Source organism: Musca domestica, unplaced genomic scaffold, assembly GCF_030504385.1.
Source record: "Musca domestica strain aabys unplaced genomic scaffold, Musca_domestica.polishedcontigs.V.1.1 222, whole genome shotgun sequence".
In the NCBI taxonomy this organism is placed as follows: domain Eukaryota; kingdom Metazoa; phylum Arthropoda; class Insecta; order Diptera; family Muscidae; genus Musca; species Musca domestica.
Genome location: NW_026712264.1, coordinates 207430 through 228776, shown reverse-complemented (window position 1 = coordinate 228776; position 21347 = coordinate 207430). Strand labels below are relative to the sequence as shown.

General features: G+C 31.5%; 1 protein-coding gene across 2 annotated transcripts in view; it reads right to left on the bottom strand.

Annotated features, from left to right (window-relative positions):
• Nucleotides 1–1843: 1843 nt before the first annotated feature.
• LOC101889916 (AN1-type zinc finger protein 5) overlaps nt 1844–21347 on the bottom strand; it is a 74543-nt gene continuing 55039 nt past the window's right edge. Inside the window, exons 3-6 of one of the 2 annotated variants that reach the window (XM_005180085.4) lie at nt 12521–13476; nt 12283–12441; nt 7297–7465; nt 1844–5679 (exon numbers count right to left, since the gene is read on the bottom strand). In XM_005180085.4, coding sequence (XP_005180142.1) covers nt 5531–5679; nt 7297–7465; nt 12283–12441; nt 12521–12619 — 576 coding nt within the window. In that variant the 5' untranslated portion in view covers nt 12620–13476 and the 3' untranslated portion in view covers nt 1844–5530. Of the gene's footprint in view, nt 5680–7296; nt 7466–8947; nt 10043–12282; nt 12442–12520; nt 13477–21347 lie in introns of those variants that run through there. The other variant, XM_059123111.1, reaches the window with a different exon arrangement.

Genomic DNA, 21347 nt, shown 5'->3' with positions numbered 1-21347 from the left:
AAGCGACTTGATCGAAACCCGCGTCGCAGTGGCCGAAAAATGGCTCGTGAGCTGAACATATCGCAATTTGGCAAATATTGAAAAATGAGCTCGGCCATTGAGCCATTGCAATTCCAAAAAGTGCAAAAACTTACACCGCAACTGAAAGAAAATAGACTCAAAAGAGCTAAAGAGTTGCTTCGCTTAGGCGAAAGTGTTAAATTGCTGAATTTGGTTTTCTCCGATGGGAAAACATTTGTTGTCTAGCAGTTTGTAAACAAACAAAATGTTCGTGTTTACTTGCCAAAGAGGTCAGCTGAAAATGTGCACCTTCGGTTGGCCACCAGAACCCACCCAAGCGCCGGCCATGATGATTGTGTGGTCGCTCTCCGCTCGTATTAATTGACCGTGGCATCAGAATAAATACCGAATATCTTATATCGTGAAAATATTTTAAAGCATTGGGCATGCAAACATTTTGGCCGCAGACCTTGGACATTCCAACAGAACTTAGCACCATCGCCATCTCAGCACGCGCCATCCAAAAATGGTTACAAAATAAGATTTCTCGCTTCATTTCCAGCGAACAATGGCCCCCAAAATATCCGGATACCAATCCGTTGGGCTATTGTGTCTGGAGTATTTTGGAAAGCAAGGTTGGCACTAAAAAATACCAAAATGTCGATCACCTCAAGCAAGCGCTTCGTCTGGAATGGGCAAAAATTCCGTAGAGCAACATTCTGGCAGCGTGTGACGGTTTCATTAACCGTTTGAAGGCCATAATTTGTGCCAAAAGTGACCAATTCGAACAAATCTAAACTTATCTAAAATTTGATGCTATTTCCGACATTTTTTGCTTTCATTCAATAAAATTTAAAAAAAAGTAAAAATTATGGCGTTTGAATTTGTTGCAGTTGTGAATTTTTAGGGATTATGCAATTTTATTATCGCTAATTTTTTAGATATTTAAGAAATATTTTTGAAAAGATATATTCAACGTTTTTGAATGTATATATTTATGGATTTTAGGTATTTTTGAAGGGTTATTATAGTTTTTAAGGAATATTTCCGTAACTATTCTCTTGGATTTTTTTTTAGTTTGGAAAATAAATCCATTAATTTTTCGAATAGATAGAAAACAATTTTGTGGTTTTAAGGGCTTGGTCCAGAGCCAAATTCATGGATCTTTAAAGAAAGTTATTTTAAAGGCCTGCCAGAGTTATTTTGCAAAGAATATTTTTTAAATTTTGTGGGTTTTAAGGGTTTGGTTCAGAGCCAAATTCATGGATCCTTAAAGAAAGAAATTTTGAAGGCTTGTCAGAGTTATTCTGCAAAGAATATTTTGAAGGACTAATCGCAGCAATGATCTCGTTTTTTAAGGGTCATGTTTTGAAGTCTTGTCAGTGCTATTTTCGTGAATTTATTAGGGAATATAATTTGAAGCATTTTTTGCTTTCATTCAATAAAATTTAAAAAAAAATGTATAAAAATTATGGTGTTTGACTTTGTTGCAGTTTTTTTATATCACCCTGTAAATCTACAAATATAACTTGATTATGATTTCGTTAGTTGATCGCGTTCAAACAAACAGGAAACATAACCCGCATAGAAATTTTACCAGATATTTAGATGAGAAAACTGAAAAACATCGTCCAATAAACATTTAAAACCCATGACAAAAAAAAACATTCCCAGCTTCTTGTCAATAACAAGCCGATAAGAAAGAAAGGGGAAGAGCTTTGGCCTTTCACAGCAGCATTCCCTTGTCATACCACTTCATTACTTGTTGCTTTCATTGCGAATGGGGGGCAAACACATTCAATTTCAAACCTAATGTTAAGAAATACTCAAAAGACAAGGGTAATTTGTTTGTTTTTATATATTATTTTATTTGTTTTTTAAAGTTTCAATTTCAATATTGTTGTGTTTTTTTAATTATTATTATTTTATTGTTTATTTGTATATAATTAAAACCATATTAACTTTAGACTTGCTCAGAGAGATAGTGGGAGAGAGAGAAAGAGAAAAAAATTAATAATAAACAAAACTCACACAAATTTTCAAAAGAAAAATAATAAAGAAATAACGAAAATAAAATCAATAATAATCTCTACTTCTACTGTGTTTTTAGATGGGGGCTTGGTTTGATTGGTAGATGGATACAAAATCCTTGCTAATTGTTTTGTTTCCCGCTGGATTTATCTACTCATTAGATTTCAAAACATTTTGTTTGTTTTATAAGCATTGAAAGAGTTCTTAATTTTTCCATATTTTATTCAAATATAATTTAGATTAAAAGCATTTTGGGTATCTTTTTGTTAAGCAGTTGTGTTTTTCATTTTTTGTTTTCATTACAAACCCCAAAATACTTTTGTCCATTAGTTTGCCTTTTGTTTATATTTATATAAAGTTTGCTTGGATTTTATATATGTTGTTGGTTTTTGTCTAGTAAATAGTAGTAGGTTTTACTTGTTTGTTCCTTTTTCCCACTTGTTTGTTGTTGTTGTAGTAGTATTAAATAAGTTTTTTTGAACTTAGTGTAAAATTTCTTTTTTTTTTTAGTAGGGTGTTTTTTCAAAAGTGTTTTGTTGGTTTCATTTTTAGAATTGTTTATTGGTTTTTTTGTTTTTCTTCTCCTTTTTCTTATCTTTTATATTTTATAAACTAATATTAATTAATTAATAATAATGATAATTAATTACATTAAAAAGAGCTTGGTTTGCATTATTTCCATTTTCTGTTTTTGTTTTTTTTTTCCTTCTTTTTCTTTTCATTATATAAACATTTAAAAACTATATTAAAAAGAAATCGCGTGTAAGTGTAGGTGTCGGTGTGTATTGAGTTGTTTTTTTTTTTTTTTTTTTTTTTTTGATTTTTTCAAGAAAAGAATAAAAATTAAATCCTATATAATTTTTTAATAATAATTCCTTTTTATATCGAGTTTTGTTGTTTAAAGCAAAAATTACCGTTGTTTTTTTTTTACTAAATTTTCTAAATAAGAAAAGTAATTTTCAAAAGAACAAAAAAAAATAATCTATGTTAAAAAAAAAAACTGCAGCAGCACTTTACTTCTTCAATATGTTTTGATTTGTTTTTAAATAATTTTAAACTACTACACCATTTTCAAATGTTATACAAAAAAATATATATTTCACTTCAAACTTGTAAATTATCGTGTTAAAAAACAAAGACTTGAATTGAAAGTTATAAAAGTTTTAGATATTGAAGTTGAATTTAAATAATTCAAACGAATATTTCCAGAATATTTTTTTTAATTAAACAATTTTTACAAAGGGATTTTAAAATTGTTTGAATCAAAAATTGGATTTTGGCGTATAGTTTTGTATTCTCACCAAAATAAAATATTTCGATCGTAACGGAAGTCCATGTTCTCAATGAAATAGCTTTGTAAATCCAATTCCTATTCGAGTTTTAAAATGAGTATGCAGCGGTTTGGGTACACTCGGATTTGTTATCCACTCGAAATACAAATAGGGTTTTCTCGATAAAAATTATTACTTGGCTTGGTAATTCATTACAAATCTTAAAAATCGAAGGTTGTTCAAATTTCGAAAATAACAATTGGCCATAAAGATGGTAGCCAGAATTTGAAACCATTTCGATATAAAACAAAATAGCAATGTGGGTTTGTTTAAGTAGATGAAGTTAAAAAGGATTTATTTGCAGTTATCCAATTGAAATCCAAACAGGGTTTCTCGTTAAAAATTAAAATTACTTGGCTTGGACGATATCTCATTTGAAGAATGAATTTGAACTTAAATTTGAGTAATTCGTTACAAATTCACTTGAAACCTCAAAAATCGAAGTTTGTTCAAATTTCCAAAATAACAAGGTAGCCAGAATCCATATTTGAAACCATTTCGATATTAAACAAAATAGCAATATGGGATTTATTAAATAGATGAAGTAAAAAGGATTTATTTTGTTTTGAATATATTTATTTTGAAATATTTGAGTATCGAAATCTAATTTCCATCATATTTCCCGACAAAAGTTCGGCATCACTCTGAGAGGACTTGGAAACCCTGACAAAGAAACTTCTACAGCAAAGTTTGTTGTGTAACATTTAAATTAAACTTCAATTCTCAATAGATGGCCAACTGAACAACAATTACTTGATATTGGGTAGAAGCACTGCAGCAAATCTATTAAAATTGGAGAACATTTTTTTTGTTTAATTTCACAATTTCAAATATTTACTGGCAATCCGTAATTTCCAAAATTCCATAGCAATTTATTTAGATTGAAATTCTATAAATTTTTTATGGAAATTTCCTAAAATTTATAGATTTTCACAACTAAAAAAAAAAAAATGAAATTTTTATCATTTACGTTATTTTTTTACTTTCCTTTACAAAATCACCAAAGAAATTTGTTGAAATAAAAATAGATCTTCACATTTCAATTAAAAAAAAAATAACCGCAGCAGTTTATTGGGAAAAATTTTCGAAATTTTATTTGTGAAATATCGTTTTAGTGTATAACATCTGAAAATGGTGTAGAGAACAAGTATAGAGAATTTGCTTTTGTTTATAGAATATCCTACTAATTATATGTATATATAAGAAAGAAAGAAAAAATATTAACGTCTTATATATTAAATTTTTCTCATATATTATTATTATTATTAATTTTATCCCTTAAAATGTGTGTGTGTTTGTTTGTTTCTATGTAATGTATTACTCTAACTTGGTTCTATACAAGAAAAAAATCATAATAATTATAATAATAAAAAATAAAAATATATATGTTGTTTTCCCTTTTCGATATTTGTTGAAATTATTTATTTTTTTATATAATTAAAAACAAAAAAATAATAATAGTAATAATGAAAACTAAAGCAAAAAAATTCTACTACAGAAAAAAACGCTAATTGCAAATATATTTATATATGTAGGTAGGTAGGTAGATTGGTAGGAGGTGTAATAATGGTTTTAGGCGTTTGTGTTGTATGTGTTTTTGTTTGGATTGCAAATGAAAACTAAACATTATTCCATTAAAAAATTTATTTAGAGAAGACAACTTAATTGTTTTTCTTTTTGGTTATTTTCTTCTTGATTTTTTTTCTTTTAAATAAAACAAAATAAGAAACTTCAATCAATTTTAATTATTAAATATAAAAAAATATGTGTGTGTGTCGTCTGCTTGTGTGTGTATAGAGAAGTAATGGTTGTGGTGGTGGCTATGGTTGTTTGCTGGCTTGTTGTGTGATGGAGTAGGAGAGCTATTGCAGGGGGTATTTTTTCATGTATAATTTTCCAGTTTTTTTTTTTAATTTTTTTCTTTTTTTTATCTTTAAATTAGTTGTTTCTGTTTCTTCTTTTAGTGTTTGTTGTTGTTTTTGTATTTTTCTCCGTTTTTTTTTTTCAGTATTATTTAATATATTTTTATTATATGTATATTTAATATTTATAAGTTTTTGTGTTTTCTGTTGTTTTTTTCCTTCCTTCTTTTTTATATTTATATATAGATGTATGTATAAGAATTATATTATTATTATAAAGTGGTTTAAAGATGATGGCACAAAAGTTCAAATTTTTTGTATTTTCTCGCCAACGACTACCGGATTATTGCGTCTGATCTCTTGGGCTCCGTGCTCCCGATAATCAAATGTGCAGTTGTGCTTATCGCTGTATCGATGGACAGCACAGTAAAGACCACCGCATCGGCAAAGGAAACCTGTTGAAAAAAGGGGTGAAATAATTAATATTAATTAGAATTCTTAAAAAAATTATATAAAAAAAAACATTAAATTAATGTGGATATAAAAAATTAACAACAGTGAAGGCGATATTAAGTCATTAAAAGGACGAAGAAAAATTATTTTTCGTAACAGGACATTCAAACTATCATTGATTGGGGGATGCCGTCAAATGGGGGCCATATAAAAAAATGAAAAATTTGTGTGTTCCACCTCTTAAGATCTCTAAATATTGAACTGGTGGCATTTCAGCTAAAGGGTATGGTCAGGATCTCAAACAAACATAAAATCAGTGGTTACAACCAATGGGGTTTTTTGTCAAAAATTTGAAGAGACGTTGAAAGTTTATCGTGGAGTGTATGCAGGCTGAGATAAAAAACTGCGACAAAGTCAAACGACATCATTTTTACATTTTTCTTTCAAATTTTATTGAAAATAGCATCAAATTTTAGAATAAGTTTACATTTGTTCGAATTGGTAACCTTTGGCACGAAATATGGCCGTCGCCCGCTGCCCGAATGTTGCTTTCCGGTATTTTGCAACATTCTCGGCGAAGCGCTTGTTTACAAACTGCTGGACAACGAATGTTTTCTCATCGGAGAAACTCCCAAATTCGGCAGTTCACCACTTTCGGCCAAGCGAAGTAACTCTTTAGATATTTTCAGTCTATATTCTTTCTGTTGCGATGTAAGTTCTTGCACTTTTAGAATTTTAATGGCTTTACCTCGAGCTCATTTTTCAATATTTACCGAATGGAATATTGCGATATGTTCAGCCCACGAGCCATTTTTCGGCCACTGCGAAGCAGGTTTCTTTCAAGACGCTTCTTTACTTTTCACGCTTGAATTTTTTTTGGAAAATTCTCACCAAAATGCTTTTGTACTCTTGCAAACAATATAATGAGCTGTCACTGGAATAATTTTAACAGCTGTCGGACGAGTGGCTTAGAAATGACAACAGTCTGAAGTTGGTTGCAGTTTTTTCATCTCACCCTGTATATGTGATATCAAATATGGCACCTTTAAGGGAAATTTTGATTCTATTCAAGAGTTGTTTTTAAGACATTAAGTTTTTCAATTTCCTTCCTATATCGGCTTGATAGTACCCTTTGACCTTGGCTAAATGTTCTGAAATGCCTTAAATGGCTATGGAGGAGACCTGCCAGTTCTATTGTAGGAATAGACAATTCCTCTGGCCTACCCATAGCCTCTCTTTCTTGAAATATATTATCTCTATATAGTGTTCTCTTCTGCAATTTTTAAGGATAGAAAAAAATCGGCATTTCCAAGTTTTTGTTATTAGGAAACAGCAGCTACAAATTCTTATAGATATTCTCCACATTGAGTTCTATATAGAGACGATATATGGTCATTTTCAGAAGATGGGGATACTTTCTTTAACTGCTTCTTGATTTTATTAAAAAAAATATTAAAAAAGAAAGAATTTTTCCATGATGCTATTAAACCTTCTTCCTTTTATCTATTTAATTTAGATTCCTCAGAAATGTCTCTTCGTCTTTCTTCATATTCAATTTTTCATATCCAATAGTTGTTGAATTGTTATATCCGGATCTCTACAATACTGGTAATACGTACCTGTCAAGCCCACTTTCTTGCGACATTCGGAGCAACGGTTCTTTTTCTTTTTAGAATCTTTGTCATCTTCCTTGTCTTTATCTTCTTCGGCTGGTTCGGTGGAAGTTGATGGACCGGCGGATGCGGCTGTTTCGCTGCTAGTTTTGGCTGAATTTTCTTCATTTATTTTCTGCAACAAAAAAGAAAATGAAATTTTTGATAAAAATTGTATATACAAGAAAAAGAAAGATTATAGGAATATATCCCTTCCTAGGGATAAAAGCATCTGTTCTGGGTTTTCTAGAAGTCATAAATTGCAAGGCAATGAAAATCCGATTTGTATTGGTATTACCTTTATATAAAACAAATCAGAAACAATAGATTAATAAAAGGTTTAATTTTTAATACTATTCATATTATATCAATTAATATTTTTCCTTATAAATATCCCAGGTTTATACATTTGTGGCCATATTGGTTTTGTATTATAAATGGAAGATTAATAAATTCAGTTGCCATTGATTGGTATTGTAAGAAAATCTTTCCTACGCTTCATTTTCGAATCTATAAGATGCAATTCATGCAACAATATTGTAAAAAAATTAACCTTAAATTCCTTTTCGATTTCATTGAAAAATTGTCCAAGGCTTCTATAATGAATGAATCACTGGGCAATTAAATGGTAATAAATACTATCAACAAAAAATATGACAAGCTATACCTCATCAACCCTTCTCCCGCTGCTGTCTTGTCCACATGCTGCCCTTTTTTGACCATTAGAAGAATCCATTGAAACGAAATACACAAACTGTTTTAAAGAAATTCTTTCATCATCATCATCGTCGTCGTCGTCGTCGCCACCAAACAAAGAAAGAAAACGGCGAAGAACCACTTTTCAACATTGAGGGACAAGAACAAAAATCATCACAAGTCACGAGTTATTTACAAAACAAATGGACGACAGACAACATGGGTGCTTTTTTCTGGCGGTGCCAACAAAATTGAAAGAAAGGCAGAATGTACATATTTTTTTTAAATGTAAATTAAATTGGCATCAGAGCAGAAGCTGTAGTTTGAATAAAAACAAACGCACGATTTTCAAAAAGAAATAAAGGCAAAAAAAAAACGAAAAGAAGAAATCAAACAGAAGCTAATTTTGATTTGTTAATCAATTTAAAAAAAATATTTTTTGTTTGAAAGCGACAAAGATATTGGAATAACAATGAGCAGAACAAAGTTTATTCAAAATTTGAAAAACAAAAGCTTTGAAAACATCTGAGAAGATAAAATGTTTAAAAAATGGTTATAGGAATAATATGAACAGGGTGAGAAGGAAATAACTGCAACCAACTTCAGACTGCTGTCATTTCTAAGCCACTCATCCGACAGCTGTTAAAATTATTCCAGTGACAGCTCATTTATATTGTTTACATGAGTACAAAATCATTTCGGTGAGAATTTTCCAAAAAAAAAAGTGTGTGGTTTTTATATTTGAATAAATTTTTTGTGCCTCGTACCAACGCTCGTTGTTTTAAGTTTTAGGGAAATATTTTTGAAGTTCGAAATTGTTATTTCAATTGGGAATCACAAACGAAATGCTACCCTTAATAGGATATCCATTTTATGACTAAGGAGGAGCTTGAAACGAAATAATAATCTAAATACCAATTACCCTTTTTCGCGAAGATGAAGGTTGTTCGTTTTCATTTTCCAAACTCCCTTTTTGAAGGGAGTAATTTGCAATTGCCCCCTTTGCTAAAGATGAAGCGGCTTTAATATCCTTTTCTTGTTCGACATTTGTTTCCCTAGATTCCTTATCTTTCGTTTTCTTAACCTTTTTCGTTGCATCATTGCTTTTATTTGATTTCTTTTTGCCAACCATGCTGTCAAAAGCAACACTACGCAAATGTACACGGGGTTGAGTTTGTAAAACGGGTGATGTTATCAAACTATTATCTTCGAACTGTTGGCTGTAGATATTAAAATTAGTTGTAAATTCTCGTAACAAATGCTTTGGCACGTTTATGGGTTTTATGGCTTTGTTTTCCAAATCAAGGGGGAGTCGTTTTAAAGATGTACTAGCGGCAGTAGCAGAATTTGTGGCTTCTGTTACTTCGTCCCCAGATATGTTGTTATTACTTGTTATAACTCTCGTGTGAGGTTTTGTGAAAAAGTTATATTTCCTTTTAAAAATTGATTTCGATTTGTTTGAATTTTGTGGATCAGATGATGGCTGATGATCATCGGCGGCATTCGCAATAGTTTCTGTTGCAGTATTTTCAATTTGATTACTCCTTGGACTGGAATTTTTGTGGATCAAGTTTGAAATATTATTTCCGTTTGAATTTCTGTTTGGTCTTTTAACGGTCACCACTTCAATATTATCGCTGGGCCTCTGACCCTTGGGAGGAGTAGATAGAATTTTTGCCGCCTTCACAGCCAAAGAGGGATCTAATTTTCGATTGGAATTGAGAAAATATTTAATCTTCAAATTCACTCGCTTGCTTTTTTCTTTTCCAATTGAACTGGAACAAGAGGAGTCCGCAGATGATTTTAAAATCTTTTGCAATTTTTCTTTTAAATTCTTTGAGGATGATGGTTGTTGCTGTTCTGCTTCTTGCGAATTAGTTACTGGTGGTGAGATATTTGTTTGCTCTGAATCATTATTTGCCATAATCAATGATGATACCGAAAAGGGAAGATAGATCTAGGCGAAACTTAATTCCCAAAAAAAAATAGTTGGTTTTTGGAATTTTGAAGTAGAAGAAATTTGTTAAAAAATACTGACAGTATTGACTTAAAAGACAAAGCCAAGGGACATGACAAATTTCGGAGGGGCCTGTGTCTTGGAAGGTACAATGAGAATTGAGATATGGCCTTGGAATTTAAGGAATAATTTTGGAAGACTAAATCTTTAAAGAAATATTTAAAAAAACGAGGAATTATATGATATTGTTCTAAAATACTTCTTTGAAGATGAAACCGATTCAAATTCGCTGACTTCCAAGGCCATTTTGGAAGAGAAGCAAACGAGTATTTTTTAAAGACTATTTTTTGAAGACATATCAATTTAAAACACGTATTTTTAGGGATTTTTTTTTTCCAGGACTAAGCTGCAGAAAGCTTACAGAAGTTTATAGCAATTTTTTTAAAGTTGTTTAAAGCTAAAGAGCGTCTCTTAAATTATAGTGTCAGGATTATGTTTTGAAGGGGTATTAGGTTTTAATACGTACAGAATATTTTTGGTGTCGTATGTTGCTTCCATCGTTTTTGAGGAAGTAGTTCTTAAAGAGAGTTCAAGATTAAACCGTAGCTTTTTAAGAAATATGTATTCTTAAAGAGCGTTTAGGGTTAAACTATGTCTCTTTATAGAATATTTTAAAAACAGTGAATTTCTTAAATGATACCTTTTTTAAAAAAAGAGGTCGAGCTAAACCATTACCGTTTTTATACCCTCCACCATAGTATGGAGGGTACATTAAGTTTGTCATTCCGTTTGTAACACCTCGACATATACATTTTAGACCCCACAAAGTATATATATTCTTGATGATCAGCATAAAATTTTATATCCATTTTGCGATGTCCGTCCGTCTGTGGAAATCACTCTAACTTTCGAACGAAATGAAATAGGTTGATAAAATTTTACTCAAATGTATATTATATCTGCAGGACTTTTGGTATTGAAAATAGGCCATGTACGTCCACGTTTTGTTATAGCCCCCATATAAAGGTACCTCCCAATATTCAATACTTTGATGATTTTAGCGACATTATTCACCGGAATTATTTCAAATTTGGTTTTTGAATTTCGTAATGGATACTACAGCCTATGACAGAAAACTGTCTGTGCAGGACCACGCCTTCGTATAGCCCCCATATAACGGTACCTCGCGATTTATGATGATTTTAGCGACATTATTCACCGATTTTTTTTAAGTTTCGCATTTGAATATTGTAATAGCTTATGACAAAAGCTGCCTATGCAGGTCCACGTCGTCGTATATATCCTAATACAGTGGCAACATTCGGTTATTTTTAAGATTTTAAAAGGATTTTTAACGGATTTTATTTTTGAGAAAATTGCCAAATTCGTTAAAATGGTGAAGGGTATTTAAAGTTCGGCCCTGCCAAAATTACAGCTTTTTTACTTGTTGTAATCTAAATCGCGTTTACATGGAAATTTCTGTGATATATTTAAAGATGTTTGGGTATAAAGCGTGGAGATTTTAGGGAAAACTTATTGAAGGTTTTTCAGGTCCATGTTTTTTTTTTAATGAGAAGTCATATCTTAGCCTGCATTTTGTAGTTATATATTTGAAAAGAATAAATAATTAAATTTTTAACCAGTCTTTAGGGCTACGCCTCCGACTTCTAAGGAACATTTTGGAAGAGTGTTCTAATTTTGTTAGGGGGATTTTTTAAGTTGACTTTTTAAAAGGATATTTTTAAAATGCGGGAAATGGAAATTTCTGTGATATATTTAAAGATGTTTGGGTATAAAGCGTGGAGATTTTAGGGAAAATTTATTGAAGGTTTTTCAGGTCCATGTTTTTTTTTTAATGAGATGTCATATCTTAACCTGCATTTTGTAGTTATATATTTGAAAAGAATAAATAATTAAATTTTTAACCAGTCTTTAGGGCTACGCCTCCGACTTCTAAGGAACATTTTGGAAGAGTGTTCTAATTTTGTTAGGGGGATTTTTTAAGTTGACTTTTTAAAAGTATATTTTTAAAATGCGGGTTTTAAAAAGATACTTTAAAAGTTTAAAAGGAACCACAAGCATAGATTTTGGAAAAGTATTTTAAATAGTTTAACGGGTCAGTTTTCTGTGGGATATTTTTAAGGGTAAACCGTTAAGTCTTCAAGTGCAAATTGTTTCAGACTAAACTATATTTTTAAATTATAATATCTAAAGTCCTGTATTCTAAAAAAAGATATCTATCTTGTCTTATCCGACGCAGAAATCGTGAATTCATATTGAGACCCTTCGACACTACTTACATCTTTAATTTCATTGTGTTGCTGTTGTAAACTCTGTACTGTTGGCTGTGCGGCTGAAGGTATTGTAATGGCTGGACTAAATGTGGGACTTGGTTGTGGGCTTGGAACTGATACGGGAGTGCTGCCAACAGGTGGTTGTTGCTTTTTTCTTAAGGAGTCCTACAAAAAAGAAGAGAAATATTAGTAAAAAAAAATAAAACAATATCACCAGCATAATTGAAATTGAAAATTACATTACCTTGTAACAAACTGAGCACAAACCATCTGTGGCTGGATTGCCATAGAAGCCGCAACCGGAGCGGCACATAGGTTGCATCGGATTTGATTCACGTTCCATTGCTTTGTTTTGGTTTTGGTGTGTTGTGGTGGTTGCAGTTGCTGTTGTTATTTACGCTGCTGATATATTTTTTTTTGTTTTGTTAATTTAGTTAAATTGCAGTAATTCTTCGCCCAGCGAAATTCTTATTGCGGTTAAAAAGGTAATTTGTTGTTTCTAATTTTGTTGTTGTTGTTGAGTTAGTGATGTGAACTTTTTGCTTCTTCTTCTTCTTCTTGTTTTTCTTTTATAATAAAAATTCTATATATATATTTTCTTCACGTGAGGAGGGTAGTAGTGGTTGCTTGGTTGGCGTAAGAGATCAAAAAACTTGGCGTGATACAATTGTTGGATATTGCAAAAAAGTGTAGAAGAGCAAGAATGGGTCCCAGCTGTTTGTCTTTTTCAGTGTTTTGTTTTGTTTTAATTTAATTTTGGATTGTATTTACTTTGAGGAATTTTGTCGTTTTTCTAGCTCAATTCAATTTATAAAAAATATGTATGAACTAAACGTCGTTTTGTATATGTTTTGTGTTCCCTTTTTTGGTTTAATCAATCCAAAACAAATAATAATGCAAATTTATATTCTTGAGTACCGCTGGGTTCTGTTCTTTTGCTTTGTTTTCTGCTGCTGTTCTTTTTGTTGTTGCTTTCAATTTCAAAATCTCTATGCCTTTCTCAATTTCCTCCTAACTGTTGTATCAGCTAATTTCCATAAAGTAATGCTCGCTTCGATGCTCCAAGGAATGAATGTCACTCCTCAAGTTGGACAAAAACACAAAAATGGTAATGCTGTTGCTGCTGCGACGTATGCGACAGATGTTTGTCGGTTGGCTGACTTGTTGGTGCTTTTGTTGCTGATGATCAATCAATCAAACCTGAATGAAAAGGAAAATTGAAAGAGAAAACAAATTATTAGTTATGAGAACAATGTATATAAGAAGGAAATGGAAAATTATTATTTTTTACAAGGTGCTGATAGAATAGATATTTAGATATTTTCGAATCGATATTTGAATAGATTTTTAGAGGTATATTTTTGGAGCTTCCCAAAGCTCCCACAATGGATTTTTAAAGAAGTACTTTCTGGGGAGTCGCTAAAGTGATAATCGTGAAACAATTTGGGATTATCCTAAAATAAAAACATGCATTTTCAACGTGTACTTGGCCTCATCAGATTGGCAGGCGTGTATTTTAGAGGAATTTATTTGAAGTATTTCCAAAATTTAAGTTTTTAAGGGTCATAATCGTGTGTCTTAGGGAAAATATTTTGAGGCCTTACTAGAGATATAAATGTTGCTTCAAAGATATATTTTTTGAAACGTTGCCAGAGCTTTATTCGTGTGTTTTGGAAAATATTTTCTTTCTTGGGGCTATATTCCAGGATTTTAAAGCCTATCGCGAGTTATTTTCGTGGTTTTGTAAACTTTGTATTTTAAATCCTCGCTAGAACTTAATTAATAGAATTTAAGATATACATTTTTTTGAAGTTCTACCAGATTGAAAATCGAGAATCTTTAAGGTTGATTTTTGATTGATTGAAGGCCATAATTGGTGCCAAAGGTGACCAATTCGAACAAATCGAAACTTATTATAAAATTTGATGCTATTTTCTATATTTTTTGCTTTCATTCAATAAAATTTAACAAAAAAATATATAAAAATTATGGCGCTTGACTTTGTTGCAGTTTTTTTATCTCACACTGTATATATTTAAGGATTTCGAAACTATATAATTTTGGATTTTAGGGACATATTTTTGAAGCCTTTTTATAGTTTTTAAGGAATATTTCCGTAACTATTCTCGTGGATTTTTATATTTTTTTTTTTTTAAGTTTGGAACTCTAATGGATTTTTTTCGAAGAGATAGAGAGATAATTTTGTGGGTTTTAAGGGCTTGGTTCAGAGCCAAATTCATGGATCTTTTAAGAAAGATATTTTAAAGGCTTGCCAGAGTTATTTTGTAAAGAATTGCTCATCGGAGCAATGATCTCCTATTTTTAAGACTGATGTTGTCATTGCTATTTTCTTGCATTTATTAATGAATATAATTTGAAGCTTTACGAAAACTGTAGTCGATTTTGCTATGGAATAATTTTGCAAGTTTATCAGACTGAAAACCGAGAATTTTTAAAGATAAATCATGGATTTCAGAAAATACTTTTGAAGCTTCGCCCTATGGACTTTAGGGGATATTTTTTAAAGAGCTATTCTCCCAGATTTATAATCGTGGTTTTGAAAGTATTGATTGAACGAATCGTAAACAGATCTATAATCCCAAACTTTAGAGGAATACTTAAGTGATACAGTAGATATAATCCTGTATTTTTAAGGAATATTTCATTAAAACTCTTGAAGCCGCCTTTAGTTATGTCCAACACTGTATGCCCTGACAAAGAAGCTACTACCCACCTTGCTTGTTATTATTAATTTTCATATTATTTACGATATTGTGTAACATATGTAAATGAGAGCGTGTGTGTATGTATGCGCGTGTAATTTGGCCTTTTGATGTTTTCCATTTTGTAAAACTTACAACCAACGCCAACGCCAACAACACAGACACAAAGAGAGCAACCCATCAATCAAGTGTGTGTGTGGGGAAAATTAATAAAGAATATCGTAATGATATCGATTTAAATGAACGTACGTTTCCCCTCCAAATGAGTGGTGAATAAAATAAAGAAGCGCAAACAAGCAGCCTTCGTCTTCGTTAAACAAAAAAATCCAATTCTCGACAATTTAGAAAATGTCGTCGTGGTTTGGAGAGTTAGAAAGAGATGGAAAACAAAACTACGCAGGTCTGTGAAGAATATTAGAAGAGAAAAACAATAAAACAAAGAGTAAATGGTTGAGTTCAACAGAAATGGGAAATTGTTTGTTTGCAGCACTAGTCGAAATATGGACATTTATCTCACAATCCCCCTGAAAAATCTGAGATTGAAGCAATTTTGAAGCTAAATGCGAAGAACATAAAAGTTTAACCCGACCCATTATGAATCGGGAAGAATACTTGGAAATTTTAAATGAAATGATGGGGAGATATATATGGGGGCACACAGTTCTGGCCTTTTTATAATTGCGAAGATGGAAAGTACCCAAAGGGCCCTGACAGAAAACTAGCTATTAAGAAGGTAAGGTAATATTAAAAAAAACAATTGAAAATCTGTAATTTCGGTCTGGCCGAAAAAAAGCTGCAATTTTGGGCCATTTGGAAAGAACTTGGCAATTTCCAAAAACAATAAAATCCTTTAAAAATACTGTTATTTTAGGGTCTATACAACGACGTGAACCTGCATAGGCAACTGTTGACATAAGTCATTACAATATTCAAATGCGAAACTTGAAAACATCGGCGAGTAATGTAGCTCAAATCATTTAAATACCGAATATCGGGAAATACCGTTCTATGGGGGCTATACAAAGATGTGGACCTGCACAAACCATTTTCTGTCTTAGGCTGTAGTATCTATTACGAACATAGAATACCAAATGCGAAAAAATCGGTGAATAATGTAGCTAAATAATCAAAATATCGAATATCAGGAGATACCGTTATATGGGGGCTATACGAAGACGTGGACCTGCACAGGCAATTTTCCGTCTTAGGCTTCAAATAAGACATCTCAAGCAATTTCGGTGAATAATATCGCTTAAAACTTCAAAATACCGAATATCGGAAGTTACCGTTTTATGAGGGCTATACGAAAACGTGGTTCTGTGCTGACAATTTTCTGTCAGAGGCTGTAGTATCCATTACGAACTTCAAATACAAAATTTGAAACAATTCCGGTGAATAATGTAGTTAAAATCATCAAAATACCGAAAATAGGGAGATACCATTATATGGGGGATATACCAAAACGAGGGGGATATACCGACATGGCCCATTTTCAATACCAAAAATCCTGCAGACATAATATACATTTGAGCAAAATTTTATCAACCTACTTCATTTCATTGATTGCCACAGACTGATAGACGAGTGGACATCGGTAAATCGACATCGAATTGTATGCTGATCAAGAATACATATACTTTGTGGGATCTAAAATGTATAATTCGAGGTGTTACAAACGGAATGACAAACTTAATATACCCTCCTCCATACTATGGTGGAGGGCATAAAAATTGACCACTCGCGCACAGATCGTTCGAAATTTTTCGAAAATTTTCCCTAACAGCTTCCGTAAGTATAAACTAAATTATTATTTATACTAAAATGCGTTGCATAAAAATTGTACCTCTCATCACCGTTAAAGCTAAGAAATTAAGTAATATCACAGGCAGGAATTATTTCCCTCTCTTTCTTAGACTGACTTGTTAAATGGAGCCAACATACCCACAATTTGGGGGCAGCTGGCTGGCATTATATTCTCAAAGGTATTTTTGTGATTTGATTTGATTTCTCACTGTCACTCATTAAAGTCTCATAAAATGAATACCTTTTTTAATACCCACCACACCTATACCCCTCCCAGAGAGCTCTTTGTGGAAAAACAAACCACACAATTTGTCAACACCACCATCACCTCCTCCGCCGAGTTCACCTCCTTCTGGTTTAGTTAGTTGTCATCTGTTATTTATTAAATTTTCTCTCATTTTATCTAAGGCGGAATCCATATAATAAATGATGGTTGGGAACGAGAGGGGTGGGGAGGCCTTTCACGACATTTAAATAAAGGAACGGCAGTCTCGGTCTACGTCATTATGAATTAAAAAATATATGTTAATTTAACAACAGCAATAATAATAGCAACAACACACACACAGTCGCAAGTAATAACAATAATAATCAAAAATAATACGAGACTAATAGCAACAGCAACAACACAGATAGATAGATACCCGACGACGACCACTTTAACGAGATGGAGAGAAAAAATGAACGAAACGACAAAAAAAACTGCACTGTTGTTAGGAATAATAACAAATGATAATGACAGTATTATTTTGTATTGAGAAGAGTTGCCAGATGGTTTTTAAGAGATTAAGAAAAAATCGCCAGAAAGTATTAAGGATTTTAAAGATTCAATGATGGATTTTAAATTAAGTTTTTCAAAGACCGATGACTCATTTTATTGAGTTAGAAAAAAGTAAGGAAAGAATTGAAAAAAAGTGCGCCTTTGTTAAGAACAATTACAGGTATAATTTCGGTTTGGGAGCCGAGTTGCAAGATAATTTTACAATGTTATAACATGGATTCGAAAGTGGTTCTAAAGGACTGAAGGGATCACTTTCTTATATTTTTAGTTTTTAATTTTTTTTCGAAAGATTATTAACCATGGATTTTTTTAAGAATTTATATAAACGGGGTTTGAACTTTTTAGTTTTTTTTTTTCGATAATTTATTTTTTGAGTTATTATACCCTCCACCGGGTTATTATACCCTCCACAGGGTATATTAGCTTTGTCATTCCGTTTGTAACTCCTCGAAATATTCATAATAGACCCTACAAAGTACGTATATTCTGGATCAGAGTAAAATTCTAAGACGATCTAGCGATGTCCGTCTGTCTGTCCGTCTGTTGTTATTACGCTATCTTTCGAACAAATTGAGATAGAAGGCTAAAAATTTGCATACATGCAAAGTTTACCAGTAGGCAGGTTAAGTTCGTAAATGGGCCATGTCGGTCCACGTTTTCGTATAGCCCCCATATAACAGTACCATCCGATATTCGGTATTTTGATAATTTCAGCGACATTATTCTCCGGCATTGTTTCAAATTTGGTATTTGAAGTTCGAAATGAATACTACAGCTTAAGGCAGAAAATTGTCTATGCAGGTCCACGTCTTCGTATACCCCCATATAATCGTACCTCCCGATATTCTGCATTATTTATCGGAATTATTTCAAATTTCGCATTTGAAGTTCGTAATGGGTGCTACAGCCTATGATAAAAAAATGTTTGTATGCATGTCCACTTCTTCGGATAGCCCCCATATGTCGGTACCTCCCGATACTCGGTATTTTCATGAATTATGTAACAAATTTCGTCTTTAAAGTTTGTAATGGGTACTACAGCCTATGACAAAAGAAAATCGTATGTAGGTTAACATTTTCGCATATTCCCTATATAACGGTACATCCGATATTCGAGTTTTTTGATGATTTTAGCGCCATTATTTACCGGAATTGTTTCAAATTTGGTATTTGAAGTTCGTAAGGTGTACTACAGCCTATGACAAAAGAAAATCGTATGTAGGTTTACGTTTTCGTATATCCCCTATATAAAGGTACATCCGATATTCGGTTCTTTGTCGTTAGATGATTCTTTAATAAAGAATTTCAAGAAGAAGAATCAAAAGAGCTGCCAGCGCATTAGATTGATTTTTGAGATTTTTTTTCTTGAAGAATATTTTTTTTGAGAATATTTACCGAAAGATTTTTTGAAGGATTGTCAGCTCATTTATTTAAATATTTTTAAATGTTTTCCTGTGGAATTTTAAGGAATTTTTCTGAGGGCCTCTCAGCTTTAAATCCAGAATTTCTTTTAAAATTTTTGCTGCAGATTTTTGCTTTTGGTTTTTTTATTTATTGGAAATTTTATCACTTTTTAAATGATTTTTCAAAAATTGTTGAGGATATAGGTAGATTTTTAATTATATTTCTGAGCTGGAGGAATTTATTCTACTGTCATTGTTTTACACGTGAATTTTTAACAATTTAAAAATTATGAATTTTTTTGAAATTTTCAAATTGATGTTTTCACTCCATTTAGAGAAATTTCTGAATGACTTTCTCAACTTTTAACGTGGATTAGAAAATAATCTGAAACATACATTTTCACACAATTTGTTACATTCATGAATCCAAAATACGTTAAAATATTTCAAAAATTCTATCACTTTTTTCCAAAACCCCTGGATTAAAAAATTTTCGTGGAATCGTGGATATTTTCTAAAGTTTAGATTTAAAAAATTGGGTCAAAATCTATTTTTACGGGTACTTATGATCCATTGATATTTAAAATATTTTCAGAATCACGAATTTTAATTTTTTTTTTTTTTTCGTTGAAATTAAAGGTTTTCAGAAGCCTATTCGTCTCGGCCTTTTAATTCTCCCATTGATTTCAAAAACTGCCTACAATATTACCTTGGCAACTCATATCGCCGTGCAAACAAACAACAAAGAAATGCCTTTCAACATTCCTAAAACTCGAACAAAAAAATATCGTTAATATTTTTGAGAGTTAAAATAAACTGGTTTTTATATTTAACATTTTCAAGCTACAATAAATAAAGAAAAACCAAAAAAAAAAAGAGAGAAAAGACAACCAGTTCAAGACAATCATCTTTAGTCAAAGCCAGCCAGCCAAGCCATTGGGTCTGAATTGTGGTGAACGCAACCGACAACTGGCTTGGCTTAACAGCCTTGAAACAAACGACGTTCATTCTTTTTTTTCATTCGATTTAAGATTCAAATCGATTTACTCAGTTTAATACTACGTATATCAATTCAAGCAATTTGTTTTAAAGGCAATGGAGGTTTTTTTATGATAATTTATAAAAATAATATTTATTTTTTTCCTAGGTTTATATATTTTTATAAAAAAAGCAAGCAGACGACAATACGCGTAGGTTTTTAATGTTTATGGCATGGCAGGCAGATATGTGAAAAATATTAAAATATATTTAATATAAATTCTCTGGGATTATTGCAAAGCGAGAGGTGTCTGGGTTTTTTACTATTTTTTTATTTTTAGTCACACAAAGAAATATTTTTTTTTTCATTTTTATAAAAACTAGTTTTTTGTTTTGTTTGATGATAATTGCATTTCTGCTGCTATGCATATTCAACTTTCAAGCAGTCTTTTTTTTTTCTTGTTCAATAAAATATATCAAACTATACAATATGTCATTTGCCACACAATGTTCGATATTTTAAAAACGTTTATTTGAGATTGATTTTTGGGAGGGGAGGGGGAGAGGGGAGAAATGTTGTTTTCTATGAATTATTTGATTTCATTGTTATTATTATTGTAATTTGATATGTAATTATGGTTATTATCGTTACTAAATACCGTAAAATTATTCTGTGTTTTCCATAAAATAGAAAATGCTTATTTTAGTATAAAATTTATAGGAAATTGATAAAAAAATGTGTTATTTACATCTAAAAATAGTGAGAAATATTCAAAAATTTACATAATTCGTTTACGTTCTACTACGCAGTATCCCAACTAGATGTATTTTAACGATTTTTTTCTGACAGCTTTTAAAAATTATTCAGAGGATTCAAATTTTCCTTTTTTGTTAATTGCTCTGAGTAGCTTCGATTGTTAATACTTCGTTCCGATAATAGTGGACTGTGGTTCCAGTTACGACGATAGTAGTGAATTTTCAATAAATATTTTTTATTATACCCTCCACCATAGTATGAAGGGTGTATTAAGTTTGTCATTCCGTTTGTAACACCTCGAAATATACATTTTAGACCCCACAAAGTATATATTGGATATTCTTGATCAGCATAAAATTCTATGACGATTTAGCGATGTCCATTCGTTTGTGGAAATCACTCTAGCTTCCGAACGAAATGAAGTAGGTTGATAAAATTGTACTCAAATGTGTATTGTGTCTGCAGGACTTTTCGTATTGAAAATGGACCATGTAGGATCACGTTTTGATATAGCCCCCATATTCGATATTTTGGTGATTTAAGCGAAATTATTCACCGGAATTGTTTCAAATTTGGTATTTGAAGTTCGTAATGGATACTACAGCCTAAGACAGAAAATTGTCTAT